The 19,886-nt window shown below is 42.1% G+C and overlaps 1 protein-coding gene across 7 annotated transcripts in view; it reads left to right on the top strand.

Annotated features, from left to right (window-relative positions):
* Positions 1-19,886, top strand: part of PPP2R2C (protein phosphatase 2 regulatory subunit Bgamma) — a 255,847-nt gene that overhangs the window by 192,144 nt on the left and 43,817 nt on the right. For all 7 annotated transcript variants that reach the window (XM_073648119.1, XM_073648129.1, XM_073648163.1 and 4 more), the window contains 3 exons: positions 246-411; positions 3,433-3,545; positions 3,928-4,105. In XM_073648119.1, the coding sequence (XP_073504220.1) occupies positions 246-411; positions 3,433-3,545; positions 3,928-4,105 (457 nt within the window). The remainder of the gene's footprint in view (positions 1-245; positions 412-3,432; positions 3,546-3,927; positions 4,106-19,886) is intronic.

The raw sequence follows: 19,886 nt of genomic DNA on the forward strand, positions 1-19,886 counted from the left end.
TAAGGAGACCAAGGCCACCACCTTGACTTTTTATTTGGTAACAGGTAAAGAGTCAGGATGAAGGATAACGAGCTACATTTCAATGCTTGATAGACTTGCATTTTGCTACAATAAATTCTTTGAATTGGAAACAAATTGAAAGATAAGCTAGCAATCTAGGAGGAATGAATGACTCTTGTTTCCCAAAAATCCCATAAACTGTGAAATGCATCTCTGTTGCATTATTCTTATTATCTCCCTTACAGTGTAAGAATGAACCCTGTAATCAGGGCGAGTACAATGTCTACAGCACTTTCCAGAGCCACGAGCCCGAATTTGATTATTTGAAAAGCTTGGAGATAGAAGAAAAAATTAACAAGATTAAATGGCTCCCGCAGCAGAACGCAGCCCACTCCCTTCTGTCTACAAATGGTAGGATCGCAGATCATCTGCCTCCGTGTGCTGCAAATGTTTATGAGAATGTTAACAAGTGCGAAATTCACTTAACTGTTACATGGGTGTGCACAATGGGGCACATTTATTATTAAGGGCGTATGCCATGCTAGTGTATTTGGAGAGGGAAGATGGCCAGAATTAGAGGAATACTTGGAAATATCTGCATGCATGAACCTATATTCATACTCTATATGAGCAGCCGCAAGTTTTCACATAAACTGTACATGACTTGGAACAATAAAGGGTTTTTACCACCATTAGAGATTATGCAATACCGTTAGATTAGATTGTGTTATAACCTCCAGGTCAATGAGAGGAGGGGTTCAACTCCAGGGACCCCCACTGATCCTCAGAACAAAGCAGCCACAATGCAAGTTTGAAAGTTTGTTGTTTTTTTTTACATAAGTTCCGTGTCAAGGTTTTAGGTAATATTCAGTATAGGGACTAGCATTTAGTTGAATGCAATTGCAAGAAATAGGTAAAGGCACTCATAGACCTTTGGTGTCATGGCTTATGTCTTTACATTATGACCTGATATGTAATTCACTTTATTGCTTTATAATAGGGTACAACAAATAGTTCTGCAACAAGTAAACTTTTTTTTGGCTTCAAAGAGCAATGAAAACTGGACTATTCTATAAATATACAGGGTGGGCCATTTATATTAAATGGGAATGGTTGGTGATATCAACTTCCTGTTTGTGGCACATTAGTATATGGGAGGGGGAAATCTTTTCCAGATGGGTAGTGACCATGGCAGCCAATTTGAAGTCGACCATTTTGGATCCAACTTTATTTTTTTTCAATGGGAAGAGGATCATGTGACACATCAAACTTATTGAGAATTTCATAAAAAAAACAATGTTGTGCTTGGTTTTAATGTAACTTTATTCTTTCTTGAGTTTTTTACAAGTTTATGACCACATATAAAATGTGTTCAAAGTGCTGCCCATTGTGTTGGATTGTCAATGCAACCCTCTTCTCCCACTCTTGACACACTGATAGCAACACTGCAGAAGAAATGATAGCACAGGCTTCCAGTATCCGTTGTTTCAGATGCTGCACATCTCGTATCTTGATGGTATGGTGTGGTATATGGGGTACAAAGATAGTGGGGCCATTCTTCATCAATGGAAACCTCAATGCCACTGGATATCTAAAAATTGCTACATGATGATGCGTTGCCCTCTTTATGCACTGAAGATGGCACGTTCCATGAGTTTTTCCAACAAGATGGTGCACCACCACATTATGGGTGTCAGGTCCGAGCATTCCTACATGAACAGTTTCCTGGAAAGTGGATTGGTCGTCGTGGGCCAGTTGAATGGCCACCAAGGTCTCCCGATCTGACACCCTTAGACTTTTATCTTTGGGGTCATCTGAAGGCAATTGTCTATGCTGTGAAGATACGAGATGTGCAGCATCTGAAACAACAGATACTGGAAGCCTGTGCTACCATTTCTTCTGTGGTGTTGTTATCAGTGTGTCAAGAGTGGGAGAAGAGGGTTGCATTGACAATCCAACACAATGGGCAGCACTTTGAACACATTCTATAAGTGGTCATAAACTTGTAATAAACTCATGAAAGAATAAGGTTATGTTAAAACCAAGCACACCATTGTTTTTCTTATGAAATTCTCAATACGTTTGATGTGTCACATGACCCTCTTCCCATTGAAAAAAATAAAGTTGGATCCAAAATGGCCGACTTCAAAATGGCCGCCATAATCACCACCCATCTGGAAAAGTTTTCTCCCTCCTATATACTAATGTGCCACAAACAGGAAGTTGATATCACCAACCATTCCCATTTAATTTAGGTGTATCCAAATAAATGGCCCACCCTGTACATTCTTGGCTCTGTAATGGCCCTTATTCAGGCATTATGACTTATTGGAGGAGAGCATGAATAAATAGGTTAATTGATGGTTGAATGGAATGGTGAATAGATTGTTGCATGGATGGATGCCTAGATGGGTTGATGGAGGTGTGGATGGGGGAATTGTTGGGAGGATAGATGGATGGGTGAATAGATTTCATAGTTTTTAGGATTGAAGGTAGATATACTGTAAGTCCATCAAGTTCAACTTATAACTTAACATGGACAGGTTGATGGATGACAAGATATGATAGATAGATAGATAGATAGATAGATAGATAGATAGATAGATAATTGGTGGATAGATAGATAGATGGATGGATGCACATAGTGCTGTTTTCGTGGGGAGCTGGTTAGATGGATAGACAAGTAGATGGGTAATTGGATGGATGGATAGATTGCTAAATGGATGAATAGATGGAAAAATAAGTTGATGGATAAGTGGATAGATACAGGAATGGATTGCTAATTGGGTGAATAGATGGTTGATAGATGAATACACTTATGGATGGCTAGGTGGATGGATGAATGGATTGCTGAATGGATGGATGGATGTGTTAATGGATGCATGAATGGATGGGTGGATAGATGAATTGTTGTGAAGCTGGATTAATGGATGGTTGGATGATGTGTAGACAGGCAGTTGGGTGATTTGATGACCAAATTGCCGAATGGGTGAATACATGGATAAATAGGTTGATGGATGAGTGTATCAAAGATGGTTGGATAGGTGGGTAAACGTAGGAATAGATTATTGACAGATGGTTGGATGGGTACATGGGTAAATGGATAACTGATTGGGTGGATGGATGGATGGATGGATATATGGTGGAATGGAAAACTGACTGGATGGATGTTTGGCTATCTGGAGGAATGGATAACTGATTGGTTGAATATATGAATGGATCAGCTGATGGATGGAATTCTAAATATATACAGCTAACATGTATATTTAATGCTGGCCACTACTTCATGATCACTATTGCATGTAGTGTAATACACGTACAGTGATCTGACATATCATTTATGCATATTCTTTGCTTTTCATAATTAACCGGTTTTAGCAGTGTATGGATAGACATTAACAGTATAGTGAGACTTCTTTTATTACATTCTAGATAAAACTATCAAATTATGGAAAATTAGTGAGCGTGATAAGAGGCCAGAGGGGTACAACCTCAAAGATGAAGAAGGGAAGTTGAAAGATCTTTCCACCGTGACCTCTTTACAGGTAAGCTCCAGATAGTCAAACATATTTTGGGTTCCACCATAGTGCCTCCATTAGTACCAGCCACCATAACCCTATGTGTGCCATCAGCTACAGAATCCCCATTAGTGTTATCATCCATAGTGTCCGGCATTAATTACTTCATTCACAGTGCCCCCATTAGTACCACCAACCACACTGCTTACCAAATGACTTTGCCTGCATAACAAATATGTGGATGTCTTGCAAAATTTCTTTCCAATATTGAATAATTAGTATAAAATCTTTGCCTGATTATCGAGTCAGGCATAAATTGGTGCATGAATGGATGACCTGATGGCTAGATGCATTGATGGATTTTGCGTTACTGTGTTACACATATTATTGTGTGTTCTTCTATTTTCAGGTGCCTGTTCTTAAGCCCATGGATTTAATGGTAGAAGTTTCCCCAAGAAGAATATTTTCTAATGGACACACATATCATGTCAACTCCATCTCTGTCAACAGTGACTGTGAGACGTACATGTCAGCCGATGATCTCAGGATTAACCTCTGGCACTTGGCAATCACAGACCGGAGCTTCAGTATCCTTTTATATAGGAGAAACCTGCAAAAAAAGTCACAAATTCTGAAAAAGTTTAAAAAAATTTGCAACGTGGTCATCAAAAGTTGAAAAAGTGGGCACGGATTATCAGAAGGAGCATGGCCAACATCCTATAGACGTACAGTACAGAACAAAAGTTTAGACACACCTTCTCATTTAAAGATTTTTCTGTATTTTCATGACTATGAAAATTGCACATTCACACTGAAGGCATCAAAACTATGAATTAACACATGTGGAATTATATACTTAACAAAAAAGTGTGAAACAACTGAAAATATGTCTTATATTCTAGGTTCTTCAAAGTAGCCACCTTTTGCTTTGATGACTGCTTTGCACACTCTTGGCATTCTCTTGATGAGCTTCAAGAGGTAATCACCGGAAATGGTCTTCCAACAATCTTGAAGGAGTTCCCAGAGATGCTTAGCACTTGTTGGTCCTTTTGCCTTCACTCTGCGGTCCTGCTCACCCCAAACCATCTCGATTGGGTTCAGGTCTGGTGACTGTGGAGGCCAGGTCACCTGGCGTAGCACCCCATCATTCTCCTTCTTGGTCAAATAGCCCTTATACAGCCTGGAGGTGTGTTTGGGGTCATTGTCCTGTTGAAAAATAAATGATGGTCCAACTAAATGCAAACCACATGGAATAGCATGCCGCTGCAAGATGCTGTGGTAGCCATGCTGGTTCAGTATGCCTTCAATTTTGAATAAATCCACAACAATGTCACCAAAAAAGCACCCACACACCATCACACCTCCTCCTCCATGCTTCACGGTGGGAACCAGGCATGTAGAGTCCATCCGTTCACCTTTTCTGCGTCGCACAAAGACACGGTGGTTGGAACCAAAGATCTCAAATTTGGACTCATCAGACCAAAGCACAGATTTCCAGTGGTCTAATGTCCATTCCTTGTGTTCTTTAGCCCAAACAAGTCTCTTCTGCTTGTTGCCTGTCCTTAGCAGTGGTTTCCTAGCAGCTATTTTACCATGAAGGCCTGCTGCACAAAGTCTCCTCTTAACAGTTGTTGAAGAGATGTGTCTGCTGCTAGAACTCTGTGTGGCATTGACCTGGTCTCTAATCTGAGCTGCTGTTAACCTGCGATTTCTGAGGCTGGTGACTCGGATAAACTTATCCTCAGAAGCAGAGGTGACTCTTGGTCTTTCTTTCCTGGGCCGGTCCTCATGTGAGCCAGTTTCTTTGTAGCGCTTGATGGTTTTTGCAACTGCACTTGGGGACACTTTGAAAGTTTTCCCAATTTTTCGCACTGACTGACCTTAATTTCTTAAAGTAATGATGGCCACTCGTTTTTCTTTACTTAGCTGCTTTTTTCTTGCCATAATACAAATTCTAACAGTCTGTTCAGTAGGACTATCAGCTGTGTATCCACCTGACTTCTGCACAACACAACTGATGGTCTATAAGGCAAGAAATCCCTTTTATTAAACCTGACAGGGCACACCTGTGAAGTGAAAACCATTTCCGGTGACTACCTCTCGAAGCTCATCAAGAGAGTGCCAAGAGTGTGCAAAGCAGTCATCAAAGCAAAAGGTGGCTACTTTGAAGAACCTAGAATGTAAGACATATTTTCAGTTGTTCCACACTTTTTTGTTAAGTATATAATTCCACATGTGTTAATTCATAGTTTTGATGCCTTCAGTGTGAATGTACAATTTTCATAGTCATGAGAATACAGAAAAATCTTTAAATGAGAAGGTGTGTCCAAACTTTTGGTCTGTACTGTATTTATTAAGCATTACACTAGAAACTGTTGCAAATTTTGGTGCTAGTCTGCACTTGCTCATGGGACTTTGTTATAACTGGAAAAAGGGACCCAACTCCACATTAAGCCTCCTGGTTTTGGGATGGGTGTGATGATTAGGTGTGGACATACTTTTAGCCATATATGTGTATATACTAACATTTATTCAATATTTAAACATCAGTTTAAAGAAGCATTCTTCCTCCGCCATCAAAATCTTTATCCTCTTAATATATTGCAGTCATCATATTATATAGCACTGTGTACTTACAATTGCTCATTTTGCCTTTCTACCCAGCTAATTCTTCTCTTTTCCATTAGGTCTATGACATCATGTGATTAAAAACTAACTAGCTGAATCTTTCTAAGCTCTATGTAGCAACAGGAGGTCAATTTTTTCTGCACAAGTCACGAGTAACTGCAAAAGTCAATGGCAGGGGGAAGGAGCGGAACAGCTTGGTCAAGAGTTGAAGAGTGAGATGATCAATGCAGAGACGAGAGACTTACTGATTCTACATAGAGCAGAGAAAAGAAAGAATTAGTTGGGTAGAAAGGCAAAATGCGTAATTGAAAGTACACAGTGCTATATAATATGATGACTGCAATATATTAAGAGGATAAAAATTTGATGGAAGTACTTCCTTAAGGGGTTGTCCCACCATCAAAGCTTATAGGATGGATTATTAGTAGAGATGAGCGGTGTTCGACTAGAACTGTTCGCCAATCTCAAATTCGAGCTGTTTTGGGCGGTGTTCGAGTTGTTCGACGAACCCGAACGATTTGCAAAAAATTCGGCTGTTCGAGGTTATGTTCGATAACTGTTCGTGCACCAAAAGCGTGTCCTGCATGTCTGGCGCTATTTAGAGCACCAATCATGAAGGGATTGTCTGCCACTCACTGTAATGCCACAGCCATGGTGGTTGTGGCATTAGAGTGATTGCCCAAATCGATGGGAACAGTGCTCACAGGGAAACATAAAAAGCCGGCAATTGAGCAGCTGCGTACACCGGTACCCGACAATTTAGAACCGAAAGAATAGAGCTTCACACATAGATTAGATAGATAAAAACATGTCAGTCACACATATAAGAAGTACAGTGACAGTGTTGATTACTGTACTTGCCATTTAGTGTAAAGGATTTATTAAAAAAAATATTAGTGTTTTCATGCACCGTCTCTTTAAAAAAGCCGGCCTGCAATTCAGCAGGGTACCCGACAATTTAGAATAGAAGGAATAGAGAATCATACATAGATTAGATAGATAGAAACATGTCAGTCACATATATATGAAGTACAGTGACAGTGTTGGTTACTGTACTTGTCATTTAGTGTTAAAATAAAGGATTTATTTAAAAAAAAATTGGCGTGGGGTTCCCCGTAATTTTAGGCTCTAGCGGAGGTTAAGCAGACAGCTGGGGCAGATGTTTGAAGCTTGGGAAGGGGTAATACCCACGGAGCTTCCCAGGCTACTAATATCAGCCCCCAGCTGAATGCCTAGCCTTTACTAGCTATTAAAATGGGGGACCCCCCAAAAAATTGACGTGGGGTCCCCCCTATTTTAATAGCTAGCAAAGGCTAGGCAGACAGCTGGGGGCTGATATTAATAGCCCAGGAAGGGTGCCATGAATATTGGCCCCCTCCCAGGCTAGAAACACCAGCCGTCAGCCGCCCCAGAAATGGCACATCCATAGGATGCGCCAATTCTGGCACTTAGCCTCGCTCTTCCCACTGCCCTGTAGAGGTGGCAGTGGGGTAATAGGGCTGGGGTTGATGTCAGCTTATAATGCCAGCTGACATCAAGCCCAGGTTAGTAATGGAGAGTCGTCTATAAGACACCACCATTACTAACCCCGTAGTCAAAGTTAAAAAAAAAACACAAACACCCAGAATAAAGTCCTTTAATTGAAATAAAGACACAATTCTTTATTGTTCTAAATTAAACCATACTTACAGTCACGCCCATTCCAGCTGAAGCCAACGATCCCCTGCAATAAAAGAAAAATAATAAAGCAACATAATACTTACCTTTCCATGGTTCCCACGACAGCTTCAGCTCTGCTACATCGAGATGACAGGCTGGACCGCAGCAGAAAGCTGCCATCCAGCCTGTCATCCCGCAGACACTGAGAAGCGCAGGCTTGCTTGCGCTCCTCAGCATCTCTCTGTGACGGCATCCAGATGAGCCGAGTTCATGTCCAATGAACTCGGCACACCTCATGCACGTCACTGACAGCGTGGGAAAATTCTCACGCTGAAGCGCTGAGTGCAGGAGAATTCTCCCACGCTGTCAGTGACGTGCATGAGCCGAGCTCATGTCCAATGAACTCAGTTCACCTCATGCACGTCACTGACAGCGTGGGAAAATTCTCCTGCACTCAGCGCTTCAGCGTGAGAATTCTCCCACGCTGAAGCGCTGAGTGCAGGAGAATTTTCCCACGCTGTCAGTGACGTGCATGAGGTGAGCCGAGTTCATTGGACAATAACTCGGCTCATCTGGATGCCCTCACAGAGAGACACTGTGGAGCGCAAGCAAGCCTGCGCTTCTCAGTGTCTTCGGGATGACAGGCTGGATGGCAGCATTCTGCTGCGGTCCAGCCTGTCATCTCGATGTAGCAGAGTTGAAAGGTAAGGATGATGTTGCTTTATTATTTTTCTTTTATTTCCTGAAATAATTTAAAAAAATTGAAGTGGGGCTTCGCACTATATTTGTGTCCAGCCAGGTACAGCAGGCAGGAACGGGCTGCCCCCAACCACCAGCTGCCTATTTGTACCTGGCCGGACACAACAATATAGGGAAGGCCTTTTTTTCTTAATTATTTCATGAATTTCCTGAAATAATTAAAAAAAATTGAAGTGGGGCTTCGCACTATATTTGTGTCCAGCCAGGTACAGCAGGCAGGAACGGGCTGCCCCCAACCACCAGCTGCCTATTTGTACCTGGCCGTACACAACAATATAGAGAAGGCCTTTTTTTCTTAATTATTTCATGAATTTCATGAAATAATTAAAAAAAAAACGTGGGGCTTCGCCCTATTTTTGTGTCCAGCCAGGTACAACTAGGCAGCTGGGGGCTGGAATCTACAGCGCAGGGAGGCCCAAGCTTTCTGGGTTTCCCCCCCCCGCTGCAAATTGCAGTCCGCAGCCACCCCGGAAAATGGCGCGTTCATAGAAGCGCCATCTTCTGGCGCTGTACCCAACTCATCCAGGGCCCTGGTGCGGTGGCTCACTGGGTAATAAAGGGGTTAGGGCCAGCTTGGTATTATCAGCTGGCCCTAAGCCCAAAATTCATGGGGTCACGCCAGTATTAGACATGACCGCCATGAATTTCTAGTAAAGTATTTAAAAAAAACACAACACCCAGAATAAAGTCCTTTAATTGAAATAAACACACAATTCTTTATTGTTCTAAATTAAACCATACTTACCATCACGCCCATTCCAGCTGAAGCCAACGATCTCCTGAAATAAAAGAAAAATAATAAACCAACATCATCCTTACCTTTCCATGGTTCCCATGACAGCTTCAGCTCTGCTACATCGAGATGACTGGCTGGACCGCAGCAGAACGCTGCCATCCAGCCTGTCATCCCGCAGACACTGAGAAGAGCAGGCATGCTTGCGCTCCTCAGTGTCTCTCTGTGACGGCATCCAGATGAGCCGAAGTCATGTCCAATGAACTCGGCTCACCTCATGCACGTCACTGACAGCGTGGGAAAATTCTCACGCTGAAGCGCTGAGTGCAGGAGAATTCTTCCACGCTGTCAGTGACGTGCATGAGGTGAGCTCATGTCCAATGAACTCAGCTCACCTCATGCACGTCACTGACAGCGTGGGAAAATTCTCCTGCACTCAGCGCTTCAGCGTGAGAATTCTCCCACGCTGTAAGTGACGTGCATGAGGTGAGCTGAGATCATTGGACATGAACTCACCTCATGCACGTCACTGACAGCGTGGGAAAATTCTCACGCTGAAGCGCTGAGTGCAGGAGAATTTTCCCACGCTGTCAGTGACGTGCATGAGGTGAGTTCATGTCCAATGATCTCAGCTCACCTCATGCACGTCACTGACAGCGTGGGAAAATTCTCCTGCACTCAGCGCTTCAGCGTGAGAATTCTCCCACGCTGAAGCGCTGAGTGCTGGAGAATTTTCCCACGCTGTCAGTGACGTGCATGAGGTGAGCCGAGTTCATTTCACATGACCTCGGCTCATCTGGATGCCGTCACAGCGAGACACTGAGGAGCGAAGCAAGCCTGCTCTTCTCAGTGTCTGCGGGTTGACAGGCTGGATGGCAGCGTTCTGCTGCGGTCCAGCCTGTCATCTCGATGTAGCAGAGCTGGAGCTGTCCTGGGAACCATCGAAAGGTAAGGATGATGTTGGTTTATTATTTTATTTTTATTGCAGGAGATCGTTGGCTTCAGCTGGAATGGGCGTGACGGTAAGTATGGTTTAATTTAGAACAATAAAGAATTGTGTGTTTATTTCAATTAAAGGACTTTATTCTGGGTGTTTGTGTTTTTTTTAACTTTCACTATGGGGTTAGTAATGGGGGTGTCTTATAGACGCCTCTCCATTACTAACCTGGGCTTGATGTCAGCTGGCATTATAAGCTGACATCAACCCCAGCCCTATTACCCCACTGCCACCGCTACAGGGCAGTGGGAAGAGCGAGGCTAAGTGCCAGAATTGGCGCATCCTATGGATGCGCCATTTCTGGGGCGGCTGACGGCTGGTGTTTCTAGCCTGGGAGGGGGCCAATATTCATGGCACCCTTCCTGAGCTATTAATATCAGCCCCCAGCTGTCTGCCTAGCCTTTGCTAGCTATTAAAATAGGGGGGACCCCACGTCATCTTTTTGGTGGGTCCCCCATTTTAATAGCTAGTAAAGGCTAGGTATTCAGCTGGGGGCTGATATTAGTAGCCTGGGAAGCTCCGTGGGTATTACCCCCTTCCCAGGCTTCAAACATCTGCCCCAGCCGTCTGCTTAACCTCCGCTAGAGACTAAAATTACGGGGGATCCCACGCCAATTTTTTTTTTAATAAATCCTTTATTTTAACACTAAATGACAAGTACAGTAACCAACACTGTCACTGTACTTCATATATATGTGACTGACATGTTTCTATCTATCTAATCTATGTGTGATGCTCTATTCTTTCTGTTCTAAATTGTCGAGTACAGATGCTGAATTGCCGGCCGGCTTTTTTAAAGAGACAGTGCATGAAAACACTATTATTTTTTTAAATAAATCCTTTACACTAAATGACAAGTACAGTAAGCAACACTGTCACTGTACTTATTATATATGTGACTGACATGTTTCTATCTATCTAATCTATGTGTGAAGCTCTATTCTTTCTGTTATAAATTGTCGGGTACCGCTGCTGAATTGCCGGCCGGCTTTTTTAAAGAGACAGTGCATGAAAACACTAATATTTTTTTTAATAAATCCTTTACACTAAATGACAAGTGCAGTAACCAACACTGTCACTGTGCTTCTTATATGTGTGACTGACATGTTTCTATCTATCTAATCTATGTGTGATGCTCTATTCCTTCTTGTCTAAATTGTCGGGTACCGGTGTATGCCGCTGATGAATTTGCCGGCCGGCTTTTTTAAAGAGAGTGTCTTCTGAGCAGTTTGTCAACTTTTGGACACCTTTGAAGGTGTTTTCTATGTGTTTTTGTTTGCCTGCCATTGGTTTTAACGGTGTTCGACGGTGTTCTAAGGTGTTCGACGAACAGTTCGACGAACAGTTCCTCGAACATCCCGGTGTTCGACGAACCGAACCGAACCCGAACACTATGGGGGTGGCTCAACACTAATTATTAGTTGCTGATTGTTTGGGGTCCCACCATTGGCACTCCCACCGAACACCAGAATAGGAGTCATGTGTCCCCCATTTGAATAGAGTGGAGGTCAAGCATGCACGCTGCGGCTCCATTCAAAGTGTAGGTGACCATCGGAGCTCTTGGTTATTGGTAGTAGTCCCATACACCTTCAAAAGAGCAGCAGTGAACCTCCTTGACCCACACTCCATTCAAATAAGGGACATAAGACCCTTCTTGTCATGATTGCCAGAAGTCCCAGAGGTAGGACCCCCTGCGAGCAGCAGCTATCCTATGGAGAGGTGATAAATTCTGATTGTGTGGCAAACTCTGTAAATGAGCTGTGGAATAGTCACAATGTCTGAGATAAAGGGTGATTGTTACTAGTTTATTTCTTATACATATTTTCTACCATTTTACCATTACTTGTAAAATATGGATTAAGGAAAGGGTGGAGGTATAAAGAGCATTCACTGAGCAAATAAAGACATGAAAATTGTTACACGCACCCCGCTAGGTTCAGATAGGGCAAGAGGGTTTCATTAATTCCTTGGAATCCTGGGGGAATCGTTACTCAGGGCGACCATAGACCATGTGCTGCAGCTTCTCTCAGGCACACAATAGATTCAGTTGCTGACCAGACACATCTGAAAGAGTCTTTTTCAACAGTTTAACAGTGGAATTTAATCTGAAGCACGGGCAGTGCAATTCAGGGATATTACAGCAACAATATTCATTACAGTACAGTCTCATAAAGCAGGCAGAGTAACGTCAGTCTCTTCAGTAGCATAATTCAGCATAGATTAGATCTCTTAGCAGCACACTTCTATGTCTGCAGGACCACAGGCTTTTCCTTCACAGTGACTCACTAGTATACAGCATTTTTTATACTGCATGGAGATGGAGGGGGGGAGGGTTTGATGAGGGAGATGATCCATGTGACACAATTCCTTCCAGTCCTTATCTTCCTGCCCGATAATACTCTGTACTGTTAGTTCAGGAAGTTTATCTGACCTGTGTTTAGTTTCTCTCCTGATCTGAATCCTGTTCAATTGCCTTCTGTCAGATACAGATAGCACACTACCTTTCTCTTCGGCTTCAGCCAGACTACATTAACAACTTCCCCACAATTCCCCTGGGGCTCTGCTAAAACACTCCCTGTCTCCTGTGACTGTGTTAACCCCTCTAGTTGCTGGATGCTTCTGGAGCACAACACTTCCTGTCTCTTGTGCTTGTGTTACTTCTAATAGTTGCTGGATGGTAGGTTTTACCTAGGCCTTTCAGGTGTTGGAGTTAAGGTGTTTGTACATGTCTTTTCCTCCTTCTGAGAAGTCTCTTTTTCTGAATTATTAGGGCCCAGAGGTCATTGCCTTCCTCTTCTTCTGGTGAGGAGGCCCTATTCCCGATTTTGATATAGACCTTAGGGGTCACTTGTCTTCTTCTTGCACTGCTGAGGAGGTCCCATTATAAACTGGCCTCAGAGGTCATTTGCCTTCTTGCACTTTTGAGAACACTCTATTGCAGAATTGCTATAAGCCTTAGAGAACATTTGCCTTCTTCTTGCACTGCTGAGGGGACTTTATCACAGAATTTACTACAGACCCCATTGTAGGCCTCAGATGTCATTTTCCTTCTACCACTGTTGAGAAGACACCATTATAGGCCTCAGCTGACATTTGCCTTCCTTCTTATTAGATTGCTTAGGAGACCCCTTTCCAGAATTTACTAAAGGCCTCAGAGGTCATTTACATTCTCCCACTGCTCAGAAGATCCCATTATAGATCTAATAGGTCATTTGCCTACTTCTTGCACTGCTGAAGAGACTCCATTACAGAATTTGCTATAAGCCTCAGAGTTCACTTGACTTTTTCCACTACTGAGAAGACCCCATTGTAGGCCTAAGAGGTCGTGTGCCTTTTCCCACTGCTGAGAAGACCCCATTGTATGCCTCAAAAGTCATTTGCTTTTTACTACAGCTGAGAAGACCCGGTTGTAATTCTTAGAGGCCATTTGCCTCTTTCCACTGCTGAGAGTACCCCATTGTAGGCCTCAGAGGTCACTTGCTTCTCTCACTGCTGAGAAGACCACACTGTAGGCCTCAGTGGTCATTTGCTCTCTCCAAGTGCGGAAAAGACTCCGTTACATGGTGCAGAGTAAATAAGCCTTGTCCTACTACTGAGGAGGCCCCATTTTGAAATCTTCTGTAGGCCGAGTAGTCATTTGTCTTGGTCTCCCACTGCTGAGGAGACCACATTACAGAATTTGCCACAAACCTGATGGTCACAGCATTGCTCAAGAAATATTTCTCTTCCCAAAGACCGGCGTTTTTGTATTATATTATTTATCATGTTCTTTCCTGAGAAGAACATACAGATGTGGAACAAAGGCTTCTCTGCAGTAAAGTCTCTTTCCATAAGGGTAGCCGGCCCATAGGTTCAGTATGTCCTCTCATTACGGAATAAAGATTGCATGTGCTCAGCGGAGGAGCCAAATGTTTTATGAGTCTTCAGATATCCACATTCAATTATTTTGTGTCAATTGAAGCCGAGTCATAGTTCCTGGAGAGCTGATTATTTTCCATACACTCTTGGGTATATTGTGGAGCCTCAGTGATAGCATCACTTTCAATTATACAGCTGTTCCGCACAAGGAAGGCTCGTACCCACAATAGTCATTTATTTTCGGGCGCTGTACTTCCAGGAGCGTGGTATCCTATGTTAATAATGGCTGTTTGCATCTCTTTAGGGCTCCTAAGGGTTTAGATTAATTAGGAAATCAAGAAAAGCGTCTTATTTTAATCAGCATAATGTTCTATTCCAGTCTGGCTTCTTTCATCAGTAAATCCTGTAAAGTCATATGGTGCTCAGTATTCTCTATAGAAATCTGCCAAGAACATTAGAAATCTAGCAACCTCAATGTAAAGTAATGCGTCTGAAACCGAGAAAAAATAAGTCTTGATTTACAGGCAATTTCCCCCCAAAAAAATAAAAAAAATCATTCTATGATGTTATAAAAAAAATCTATAGAGTTTTATGGCAATCTCAGAATTCCTTCGCCTATTCAGATGTTTTTCAGAAATTTTTGTTTTGTTCAGGAGGTTGTTTCATCATCTTAAGTAGATAAAAAACATGCAACTTTAAAATATACCCCTTATTAAAAAGAATTATGAGACATTGTTAATTCTATGATTTAAATCTCATTGTTGAAGACTATCAGATGTGGCCAGTCTCTTAGGCCAGATGTGCAGCACTTACAAGTTCTTTGCTATAGAGCTTGTAAACACTGCTCTGAACCTAGCCGGATCGCTACTCTGCCCTTCTCCAATGCTGTCGATGCAAAGCAGACTCTGCTTGTGGCATCGAATGGCAAACAGTTCAGGTCAGCAGTGTGACCATTCCACTGGCCCGAACTGTCAATCATCAGATTACCAACCCTCGGTAAGCAAGAAGCTGGGAGGCAGAGGAGCAGTGTGTTCCTGGAGATTGAAGATGAGAGAACCTCTTTAAAACTGTGTAAAATAAGTCTGTTTTTTGCTGCGTTTATTTTCAGCTTTCGAGGTCATTGGCTATTTTATTGAAATGTAGCATACCCTTGGTCCTGCGTTTTTTTCTAGTTTTTTTTCTTGGCTATTTTCAGAACTCCCATTGAAAAGACTGTAGAGAACCATACAGGCACAGCAACTCTTTGTTCCCATTCTTGAAATCAGTGCATCCAACGGTGGATTAATGACCTATATTCTGTGGATATACCATACATAAACAAGTTGAAAATACCCCTTCAATGTAGATGTCTTCCCCCCAGTAAGTGCCCTATTAGGCAATATGGATGTCACAGTGGGGTCAGCTATGATACACAAAATCTCTAAAGATGTACAATGTGCAGGCGGGAAAGCGCCATGAATCAGATCAAACATTTGGACGTTTTCTTGAGCATGTGAACCCTGAACCATTAAAAAGGAGACATTTTTATACGGAAATCTTATAGAAGACTCGTCGTCTCCACTGACATGGCTGCTGTAGCAATTCTGCATTCTCCATGGGATTAGAAGGAATAATATTTTCTTTGAAATTCATGTTGGGTTGTCACCCCTATTACTCCCACTTAGGGATAAGAGGACCCATGGAAGTTCGGGTTCGCCCTGTTCAACCGTATTAATCCAAAGTTCGGTTCGGGTACCAGAACTGTCCCCAAACATGAACCCTATAGAAATCAATGGTCTCTCTATATCTCTTTCTCTCTCCCCTGGACTACTGAACTGTAAAATATACTTCCAGGAGAAGTCCGTGTTCGGAGTTCAGCACCAGACACTAGGTGCTGAACTCCGGTGTAGTTCGGGTTTGCTCATCTCTACTCCTACTGGAGATGTATGAATTGATAACTCGGTATAACCATTCCTCTTGTCAATAGGATGTGTCTCTAAATGCAATGAAAAGTCTGAACCTTGCCTTGATGACGACGGTGCTTTGTCCAACCTGTGGCGGTACTCAGACAGGGATTGATTAGAATCGATCGCTACTCTCATCATTTCACTGGTTGTTCATCTGTTCGGAACGCTTTTCAGATCAATGGATTTTTCTGTATACAGAAGCGCAGAGATTTCTAAAAATTTCCCTAGTGGTAAATCTGAGCGGAGAGCAGATAGGTATCTTGTCAGCTACCAGTAATTGTCATGGACTCCCTGTCCTCCCTTTGTTCACCACAATAATTGTCTAGAGAAGAGCTTGAGCGTTTAAAGCCTGCATGACTCCACGTGTTCACTTGTAATGGCTTTTCCCTGCGGTTTTAAGCAGTGCAGTGAAATCGTGAGCAACTACCGCAGTCCCATCAGTTGCGATCGGCTGATAATGCAATCTCTTTGTAGTTGGCAATTATTTTTATTGGCTTTTCCATTCTGTGCCTGAATACGAGGCATCTCATTTACATGTAAAACAACCAAGCACAATGTGATATATTAGACACATTGGGACCTAATCCTTTCTGTACAGATGGCTCCAAAATGTTTCATTTTTTTGGAAGGTTGTTCCATGCAGTTACCATATTGATTCCTTCAATTTTTTTTTAAATAGTGAATTACATTTTATTAAATTTGTATATTTTTATGTATAATATACGCTATATGGACTCAAGAATTTATTTGTGCTTCTCCACATTGCAACCCATTCTAAATCCAAAGGCATTAATAAAGGAATTGGCTCCTTTGCAGCTATAACAGCTCTTCTGGCGAAAACTTTCTAAAAAGATTTTGGAGGTGCGTGTGGGAAGTTTTGTCTTTTCATCCAGAAAAGCTTTTGTGAGGTCAGACAGTGATGTTGGAGGAAAGGAACGGGGTAAAAATCTCCGTTTTATTTCAACCCTATAGTGTTGGATGGGATTGAGGTCGGGGCTCTGTGCCCTGTGCCATGTTCTTCCACACCAAACTGACTTTATGGACCTTCATTGTGCAGTCATGGGGAACAGAAAAGAAACTGTTCCCAAAAATATGGAAGCTGTAATTGTCCAAAATGTCTTGTGCTGAGGCATTTAAATTTACCATCACTGAAACTAAGGTGTCAAGACCGACCCCTGAAAAGCCAGCCCATGGGATTATCCCTCCTACCAAGCTGTACACAATGCAGTCAGGCGGGTAAAATTCTCCTGACATTCACCAATCCCAGACTTGTCCATCAGATGCCAGATAGAAATGTGTGATCCATCACTACACAGAACATTTTCCACTGCTCCAAAGTCTAGTGGTGGTGGCTTTACACCACTCCATCCGACGCTCAGCATTGTGCTTGGTGATGTAAGGCTGCATGAACTCCCCGCGGGGGCACAGTGTTTGTGCTGATATTAATACCAGAGGAGGTTTGGACTCTGCAGTTATGGAGTCAGTAGAGCGTTGGTGACTTTTCTGCCCTCTGCTCCTCAGCACTCGGTGGCCCCACTCTAACTTTATGTAGTCTTTACTTTATGGCTGGGGTTCCTAAAACTGTTTATTTATTATTGTTGTGTCTGCCCCACTTTTGACAAAAACAGGTTGCACTTGTTATGTAATTTCAGGGGTACAACAAAATATTCACAGACCTTATTGCCTGATGTAAAATGACACCATTATTCTGTAACTTCCCACTGGTGACAAATTAAACTTTAAAGAGGTATTCCCATCTCTAAGATCCTATACCAATATGTAGTAAGAATAACAATAATAATAATAATATTATCAAATAGAAATGTAGTATAGTTCTTCCGATTCGCTATGTCGCTTTACCCATGTGCCGAGCATTGCGGTAGCTTAGGTATCCATGGTTGCGACTACTCATATAGTGACAACTAGTTAGTTAGCTGTTAGTGGTTGTAACCATGGATTACTAAGCTACTGTAATGCCCTGCACAGGGGGTAAGTGGCATAGCGAATCACAAGAACTATACTACATTTCTAATTGGAAGTATTTGCTAATATTATTATTATTACACAAACTACATATTGCAATAGGATCTTGGAGATGGTAATGCCCCTTTATAGCTGCATGCAAATTAGCCTGGAAGCGCATTGGGGGCGTGTTGATGCACTCCAAGACATTCCAAGTAGATTGACACACCCCCATTGCACTTTAGGGGAATTTACATGTGGCTTCAAGGTGTAAATGGTCCTGACAGGTTCCCTCTTACTGGTTATCTTCTTCAGCTGAAATACGCGTATCTCAGGTTTCTTTCTGCAGACATGGTGCACATATGCTGAGCAGCACATTCTGGATATTTGCAGTTCAGTCTCCTTTTTTTTTCAGTAGATGCAAATGATATTGTTGAAACTTGGATATAAATTCTGTAGAAACGTATCACCTTGCTGACTGCAGCAGAAGATGTTCTAATCTTCTTCTCTTGAGCAGCTGCCTGTGATAACTGTTTAATATCCCAAATATCTTAAGAGCAAGGAGTTTGTAAATTCATTATCTCAGGTGACGTGTTTTTTCGATTCGAGGTCACATGCTCCTCCGTGAGCTGCCATTTTGGGGACAGGGGAGCTGTGCAGTCTAAAAGGCTGTAAGAACAAATACAGGAGGAGAACCTATAATATTTATATAAAAGTAAATTCCACAAAATCATGTCCTCAACACATCTGTTAAAATAAAGGTAAAGTGGAAATCCCCTTTAAGTTCCCTATATGCACTGGGATCTTTCACTAAACGTAACCATGGATCACAGTGTACCCTGCATATGCCAAGGATGTCCGTTTGGTATATGATGGTTATGATTGGATCAATTTATATATTTTTACTTTCCTATAAAGCAGTGCACAATAAACAAAAAATATATACTGCACTGTACACATTTTTTTTGCAATGGGATTTAATAATTGATGCTTGTCTGAGGCTTCCATTGGAGACGTGCATAAGGGAATATTTCTGATGGAAGCAAAAAAATGAAAAATGAATAATACTAAGGTTGATGCTAGACCAAAAAGAAAAAAATAGACAAAGTCCTCTGATCTAAAGCATGTAGTCAATTTAATAAAACCCCAGAAGGACAATATTGTAGAATTTATCTGGAAGTTCTTATAATTATTAAGGTTAAATATAGAAGACTAGAGGGCTCTTGTCAAGAAAACCGCGGGATCGGTTTAGCATATAATAAATTTTATTTAAAGATATACATTCATATAAATAGAAAATCCACATAAAGTGAGACAGAACAAGTTGCTAAAATTTGTTTAAGGCAATAATGTGCAATAAGTACCCATGAGAACACAAAGGGTTCCCAGCCCTCATCACTAGCAAAAAAAACCTCCACAGCAAGGCATATTGACTTCAGAAATAGCAAGGATGTAAAGTGTTATACAGGTATCATGTGCGCTGATCCACATAAACACTTGATGAGTTAAAAAGACATTGCAAAACATTACATATGAGGTGTTATACCTGAGGACATGCTAGCGTTTTATGGAGCAGGCTGGGAGTCCAAGCAAGCGCCTCGACGCGCGTTTCTCCTTCCGGCTTCGTCAGGAGGTTGATGCTAGTCCCAGGTGTGGGTTCTTCTGGAGGTCACACGTCTTTAGAATAAAATTACACGTGTAGACATTAGTGAATGAGCGAATGAAAATCATAGTTTTAGTAATTCATTGAACCCAGCAAATTCACAATTTTTTGCGCAAATCGCTTAAAATGGCCTTTGCTATTTTACACATTGCAGAATTTTGCA

The sequence above is a fragment of the Phyllobates terribilis genome, unplaced genomic scaffold, assembly GCF_046119375.1.
Source record: "Phyllobates terribilis strain yellow unplaced genomic scaffold, ASM4611937v1 Scaffold_1__5_contigs__length_1240528914, whole genome shotgun sequence".
NCBI lineage: Eukaryota > Metazoa > Chordata > Amphibia > Anura > Dendrobatidae > Phyllobates > Phyllobates terribilis.